This window comes from Heptranchias perlo, chromosome 17, assembly GCF_035084215.1.
Source record: "Heptranchias perlo isolate sHepPer1 chromosome 17, sHepPer1.hap1, whole genome shotgun sequence".
NCBI classification, from domain to species: Eukaryota; Metazoa; Chordata; class Chondrichthyes; order Hexanchiformes; family Hexanchidae; genus Heptranchias; species Heptranchias perlo.
In genome coordinates this window covers 1121821-1129190 of record NC_090341.1, presented here as the reverse complement: position 1 = coordinate 1129190, position 7370 = coordinate 1121821, and the positions used below count along the sequence as shown (strand labels likewise).

The 7370-nt window shown below is 55.4% G+C and overlaps 2 protein-coding genes across 2 annotated transcripts in view; both read left to right on the top strand.

The window, feature by feature from the left end:
* LOC137334346 (actin nucleation-promoting factor WASL-like) overlaps positions 1–2026 on the top strand; it is a 75310-nt gene extending 73284 nt beyond the window's left edge. Inside the window, exon 11 of the mRNA XM_067999054.1 lies at positions 1895–2026. Within this exon, the coding sequence (XP_067855155.1) occupies positions 1895–2026 (132 nt within the window). The remainder of the gene's footprint in view (positions 1–1894) is intronic.
* A 2116-nt stretch (positions 2027–4142) lies between these two features.
* The window catches only part of LOC137333956 (6-phosphofructo-2-kinase/fructose-2,6-bisphosphatase 4-like), a 271232-nt gene continuing 268004 nt past the window's right edge, over positions 4143–7370 (top strand). The window contains exon 1 of the mRNA XM_067998317.1: positions 4143–4257. The gene's annotated coding sequence lies outside the window, so the exon portion shown is untranslated. The remainder of the gene's footprint in view (positions 4258–7370) is intronic.

Here is a 7370-nt window from a genome sequence, read left to right as displayed (position 1 = left end):
TTGGGGGGGGGAAGAGAGGGGGGGGATTGGGTGGGGGGGGGAAGAGAGGGGGGGGATTGGGTGGGGGGGGGAAGAGAGGGGGGGGATTGGGTGGGGGGGGGAAGAGAGGGGGGGGATTGGGTGGGGGGGGGGGGAAAGAGAGGGGGGATTGGGTGGGGGGGGGGGAAGAGAGGGGGGATTGGGTGGGGGGGGGGAAGAGAGGGGGGATTGGGTGGGGGGGGGGGAAAGAGAGAGGGGGGATTGGGTGGGGGGGGGAAAGAGAGAGGGGGGATTGGGTGGGGGGGGGAAAGAGAGAGGGGGGATTGGGTGGGGGGGGGGAAAGAGAGAGGGGGGATTGGGTGGGGGGGGGAAAAGAGAGAGGGGGGATTGGGTGGGGGGGGGAAAAGAGAGAGGGGGGATTGGGTGGGGGGGGGAAAAGAGAGAGGGGGGATTGGGTGGGGGGGGGAAAGAGAGAGGGGGGATTGGGTGGGGGGGGGAAAAGAGAGAGGGGGGATTGGGTGGGGGGGGGGAAAGAGAGAGGGGGGATTGGGTGGGGGGGGAAAAGAGAGAGGGGGGATTGGGTGGGGGGGGTAAAGAGAGAGGGGGGATTGGGTGGGGGGGGTAAAGAGAGAGGGGGGATTGGGTGGGGGGGGAAAAGAGAGAGGGGGGATTGGGTGGGGGGGGGGAAAGAGAGAGGGGGGATTGGGTGGGGGGGGTAAAGAGAGAGGGGGGATTGGGTGGGGGGGGAAAAGAGAGAGGGGGGATTGGGTGGGGGGGGAAGAGAGATGGGGGATTGGGTGGGGGGGGGGATTGGGTGGGGGGGGATTGGGTGGGGGGGGGATTGGGTGGGGGGGGAGAGGGGGGGGGATTGGGTGGGGGGGGAGAGGGGGGGGATTGGGTGGGGGGGGAGAGAGAGGGGGGATTGGGTGGGGGGGGGATTGGGTGGGGGGTTGGGTGGGGGGGGGAGAGAGGGGGGGATTGGGTGGGGGGGGATTGGGTGGGGGGGGAGAGGGGGGGGGGATTGGATGGGGGGGGAGAGAGGGGGGTGGGGGGTGGGGGGCAAGAGAGAGAGGGGGGGTGGGGGGCAAGAGAGAGAGGGGGGGTTGGGGGGGCAAGAGAGAGAGGGGGGGTTGGGGGGGCAAGAGAGAGAGGGGGGATTGGGGGGGGAAGAGAGAGGGGGGATTGGGGGGGAAGAGAGAGGGGGGATTGGGTGGGGGGAAGAGAGAGGGGGGATTGGGGGGTGGAGAAGAGAGAGAGGGGGGATTGGGGGGTGGAGAAGAGAGAGAGGGGGGATTGGGGGGTGGAGAGGAGAGAGAGGGGGGATTGGGGGGTGGAGAGGAGAGAGAGGGGGGATTGGGGGGTGGAAGAGAGAGAGAGAGGGGGGATTGGGGGGGGGAAGAGAGAGAGGGGGGATTGGGGGGTGGAGAAGAGAGAGGGGGGATTGGGGGGTGGAAGAGAGAGGGGGGATTGGGGGGTGGAAGAGAGAGAGGGGGGATTGGGGGGTGGAAGAGAGAGAGGGGGGATTGGGGGGGGGAAGAGAGAGAGGGGGGATTGGGGGGGGAAGAGAGAGAGGGGGGATTGGGGGGTGGAGAAGAGAGAGAGGGGGGATTGGGGGGTGGAGAAGAGAGAGAGGGGGGATTGGGGATGGGGGGAGAGTGAGAGGGGGGGAGAAAGTGAGGGGGGAGTGAGTGGGGGGGGAAGTGAGAGGGGGGTGATTGAGGGGGGGATTGGGGGGGGAAGTGAGATTGGGGCAGAGTGGGTTGGGGTGATTGGAAGGGGTTTTGGGGGGTGAGACAGAGGGGGGTGGGTTTGGGGGCTCAGTGTCCGTGGGTGGGGGCTGAGACAGAGGGGGGTGGGTTTGGGAGAGGGGCTGTTGATGGGGAGCTCCATTGAGGTGATGTTTTTTCTGCTCCAGATGATGATGATGAAGATGATGATTATTTTGAAGACGATGATGAATGGGATGATTAAATTCTTCACTTCCACAACAGGAGCTCATTTCAGGACCAACGCAATTCCGAAAATGACCTCAGGTCCTTACCTCTGACCAGTTTGTAATCAAACCAGTGTTTTGGTTTTCTTGTGTGTAGTTTTGTTTTCAGTATTTCTTATAAAGCCCCTTTTCCCATCTTGGCTCTGTGCAAATTTCTGAGCACCCCTGAATCTCAAGGGTTGATTTGATGAGGAAAGCTCTTTTTTATGGAAATTCTGAAGTTTTGTGAAGATTTTTAATGTGTTGCTGGAGGTGCTCTGTAAATAGTCCTGTTCTGTCCATTGTAACTGCAGCACTTGCAGCAGAGTTTGCCTGTGTTTTGCAGCAGGCATTCCTTGACCTCTGAACCTGTGGATTCTGATCTTGAATGTATTTTTAAATGGAGTTCCAACCCTTGAGAGAGGAACTAATTTTCTAAGAGTTGTCTGTTTTAATTTGTTTCTGTAAATAAAGTTGCTGTTGGCCTGATCCACGAGCTACTCGTCTGATTCTCACACCTGACGCTAACTGATCTGAAGCCACTAACGACAGTACAAGCTGCTGCTCTGTACAGATTGTACCAGCCTGGGCTGTCTCCCACTGACCCACTGATGATGCTGATCCGTGTGTGTTTTTGGACGTCTGGATCTGTCTTTGGTCTAATAGCTCCGTTTCGTTACAAATTTTATATCGATATTAACAAGTGAGTCTTGTGGTGTTCTAGTGTTAAAGGATGATTGTTCTTGCAAGTTACTCAAAATGATTGAGTTCAAAAGCATTTATTGATGATCCAAGTATTAAGCATTCAGTGATAACCATTATTTCACAATAATTACACGCACACTTAAGGCGATACCTTGAGTTCATCGGAGAATTCCCATATTCCGGTTCTCGAGCTCGAGGGGTTCGCAGCTGATCAGGCCTAATCGAATTCTGATCTCTCTCCCAATACCCCTTTTATCCAACCCGGCTTTGTGTGAAGCTGAGATCAATAGATTTTTGCTCACCTCAGGTGTTAAAGGATATGGAGCCAAAGCAGGTAGATGGAGTGAGGATAGAGATCAGCCATGATCTCATTGAATGGCGGAACAGACTTGAGGGGCTGAATGGCCACCTCTCGTTCCGATATTACTAATCCACATATTCCATAGCATTACCTCATTCAATTAGCTGTTCTCCCTCTTTGATAACTCCAGTTTTAACTAGAATAACTCCCTAATTAGCTGCTTCTTGACTAACCTGTCAATTAAATCATTGAACTGGAGTCAGAGATTGATGAATAAAGGCCACCCACAAATGACATCACTTGACCACGTTCCGAGTGCAGTGTGGCCTCGTGGGATGGTGGCTGGGAGATCGATGGGGCCAGGACAAAGGAAGCTTGAAGCTGAATCCTTATTAGATAAAGGTCTCTGGTAATTTCTAATGCCCACTGAACGTTGAAACCCACTCAACAGGCAAAAGCTAAAAGTTAATATAAAGACCTCTGGACAATTTAATTAACCGCTTGCTTCGATTCCTTAACTCCTCGATTTTAAAATTCTTATCCTTGTTTCCAAATCCCTCCATAGGGAAGGGGGAGGCGATCTCAGTAACCTCCTCCAGCCCGATAACCCTCGGTGAGATTAGGGGCGGCGGGGTCAGATTAGGGGCGGGGTCAGATTAGGGGCGGGGTGAGATTGGGGGGCGGGGTGCGATTGGGGGGGGGGCGGGGGGTGAGATTAGGGGCGGGGTGAGATTGGGGGGCGGGGTGCGATTGGGGGGGGGGCGGGGGGTGAGATTAGGGGCGGGGTGCGATTAGGGGCGGGGTGCGATTAGGGGCGGGGTGAGATTGGGGGGCGGGGTGCGATTGGGGGGGGGCGGGGGGTGAGATTGGGGGGGGGTGAGATTGGGGTGGGGTCAGATTAGGGGCGGGGTGAGAATGGGGGCGGGGTGTGATTGGGGGCGGGGTCAGATTGGGGGCGGGGTGAGAATGGGGGCGGGGTGTGATTGGGGGCGGGGTCAGATTGGGGGCGGGGTGAGAATGGGGGCGGGGTGTGATTGGGGGCGGGGTCAGATTGGGGGGCGGGGCGGGGGCAGACTCGGTGCAAACGGGGAATCGGATCCAGCGGAGGCAGTGGCGCAGGCACGTGCTTTCTGTTTATTTCCTTATTGGGCGAGGCCCCGCCCCCCGCCCATAGCCCCGCCCCCGGCCCCGCCCCGCTCTGAGTGACAGTTGGCGGCGCGAGGCGGGCTGTCCGTTGCTTGTTGTCCGGTTGCCGGCGCTGCCCGGGGATGAGGGAGCCGCACCCACACCCGCGGTCCAGGTAAGCGGCTCGGCCTCGGGCTCCAGCGCTGCGACCCAGCGGGGAACAGGCCCCGCAATAGCGGGTCTGTGAGTAAACAAGTCCGAAAGGAGGGGCGGGGGTCGCCGTTCCGGGCCGGGGTCACTGGGGGCGGGTCGCTGGGCCGGGGTCACTGCACTGGGGTCAGCCCGGCTGCAGCAGGCCCGGTCCCCGCCCGCTGTGGCTGCGGGTATAGTGACTGAAACCATCCAAACCCCGCCCTGGGCTCGACGGGACTCTCACTGGGGGTCAGTCCCACAGACACTGACTCTCACTGGGGGACAGTCCCACAGACACTGGCTCTCACTGGGGGACAGTTCCACAGACACTGACTCTCTCTGGGGGACAGTCCCACAGACACTGACTCTCACTGGGGGACAGTCCCACAGACACCGACTCTCTCTGGGGGACAGTCCCACAGACACCGACTCTCTCTGGGGGACAGTCCCACAGACACTGACTCTCTCTGGGGGACAGTCCCACAGACACCGACTCTCTCTGGGGGACAGTTCCACAGACACTGACTCTCTCTGGGGGACAGTCCCACACACACTGACTCTCTCTGGGGGACAGTCCCACAGACACTGACTCTCTCTGGGGGACAGTTCCACAGACACTGACTCTCTCTGGGGGACAGTTCCACAGACACTGACTCTCACTGGGGGACAGTTCCACAGACACTGACTCTCTCTGGGGGACAGTTCCACAGACACTGACTCTCACTGGGGGACAGTTCCACAGACACTGACTCTCACTGGGGGACAGTTCCACAGACACTGACTCTCTCTGGGGGACAGTCCCACAGACACTGACTCTCACTGGGGGACAGTTCCACAGACACTGACTCTCACTGGGGGACAGTTCCACAGACACTGACTCTCTCTGGGGGACAGTCCCACAGACACTGACTCTCACTGGGGGACAGTTCCACAGACACTGACTCTCTCTGGGGGACAGTCCCACAGACACTGACTCTCTCTGGGGGACAGTCCCACAGACACTGACTCTCACTGGGGGACAGTTCCACAGACACTGACTCTCTCTGGGGGACAGTCCCACAGACACTGACTCTCACTGGGGGACAGTCCCACAGACACTGACTCTCACTGGGGGACAGTTCCACAGGCACTGACTCTCACTGGGGGACAGTTCCACAGACACTGACTCTCACTGGGGGACAGTCCCACAGACACTGACTCTCACTGGGGGACAGTCCCACAGACACTGACTCTCACTGGGGGACAGTCCCACAGACACTGACTCTCACTGGGGGACAGTCCCACAGACACTGACTCTCACTGGGGGACAGTCCCACAGACACTGACTCTCACTGGGGGACAGTCCCACAGACACTGACTCTCACTGGGGGACAGTCCCACAGACACTGACTCTCACTGGGGGACAGTTCCCACAGACACTGACTCTCACTGGGGGACAGTTCCCACAGACACTGACTCTCTCTGGGGGACAGTTCCCACAGGCACTGACTCTCAGCGGGGTCGGTTGATTGGTTCTTGACTGCTCTTTGGCCATCATCCTCTTGGCCTTTCTTCTTGTGCGAGCGCAGGCAGTGTCAGTGGGCTGCTCAACCGTGATAGGTATAATGGATGAGCTCCAGCCTGTTTACACCCAAAGTCCACATGGGAGCAGCGTGAAGCCCGAACTCTATTAATAGGTGACAGAATCTGCTGGCCTATCTGATACTGAACATCTTGTCGGCTTTTAATTGTTTCAGCTGATTATTAATTGTGTTGATATGTGTCCAGTGTAAAATGAGCTGAAAGTCTTATTCATTCAAATGTCCAATCAGCTGAGTCTTGAGCAGATTAAAGCATATTGTGCTGTTACCTCTTCCAGTGTTAAAATGTGCTGGAATGTACATTAAAACCCTAGCAAAAAATAAAATCATATTTGGTAAAGGAAAGCGAGTGACGATGTAATTAATATTGTCGGAACTTAATCTCAGTTTTACAAGAACAGGAAGATTATATTGCAGCGAGTTAAATTAAAATGTCTAGGGGTGTGTGTGAAGCTGGAAGCTACTCTGGAGGTTAGGATGTTTGTGAACAGTGAGATTTGCTGTTGCAGTTTGTTTGTGATGTCTCTGGTCCCCTTAAGTACCTGCGCTCTTGTGCTGTGGCTGTCTGTTCAGTGAAGAGCTATCAGGCTCTCTCCCATACTGTGGGCTTTATCATCTCAGTGATTTGAGGGTGTTACTGACCTGTAACACGCTCTTAAATCTGCTTCGTGCAGTAAAACGCTTACATAAGAACATAAGAACATAAGAAATAGGAGCAGGAGTAGGCCAATCGGCCCCTCGAGCCTGCTCCGCCATTCAATAAGATCATGGCTGATCTGATCCTAACCTCAAATCTAAATTCATGTCCAATTTCCTGCCCGCTCCCTGTAACCCCTAATTCCCTTTACTTTTAGGAAACTGTCTATTCTGTTTTAAATTTATTTAATGATGTAGCTTCCACAGCTTCCTGGGGCAGCAAATTCCACAGACCTACCACCCTCTGAGTGAAGAAGTTTCTCCTCATCTCAGTTTTGAAAGAGCAGCCCCTGATTCTAAGATTATGCCCCCTAGTTCTAGTTTCACCCATCCTTGGGAACATCCTTACCGCATCCACCCGATCAAGCCCCTTCACAATCTTATATGTTTCAATAAGATCGCCTCTCATTCTTCTGAACTCCAATGAGTAGAGTCCCAATCTACTCAACCTCTCCTCATATGTCCACCCCCTCATCCCCGGGATTAACCGAGTGAACCTTCTTTGTACTGCCTCGAGAGCAAGTATGTCTTTTCTTAAGTATGGACACCAAAACTGTATGCAGTATTCCAGGTGCGGTCTCACCAATACCTTATATAACTGCAGCAATACCCCCCTGTTTTTATATTCTGTCCCCCGAGCAATAAAAGCCAACATTCCGTTGGCCTTCTTGATCACCTGCAAACTAACTTTTTGATTTTCTTGCACTAGGATCCCCAGATCCCTTTGTACTGCAGTACTTTACAGTTTCTCGCCATTAAGATAATAACTTGCTCTCCGATTTTTCCTGCCAAAGTGCATAACCTCACATTTTCCAATATT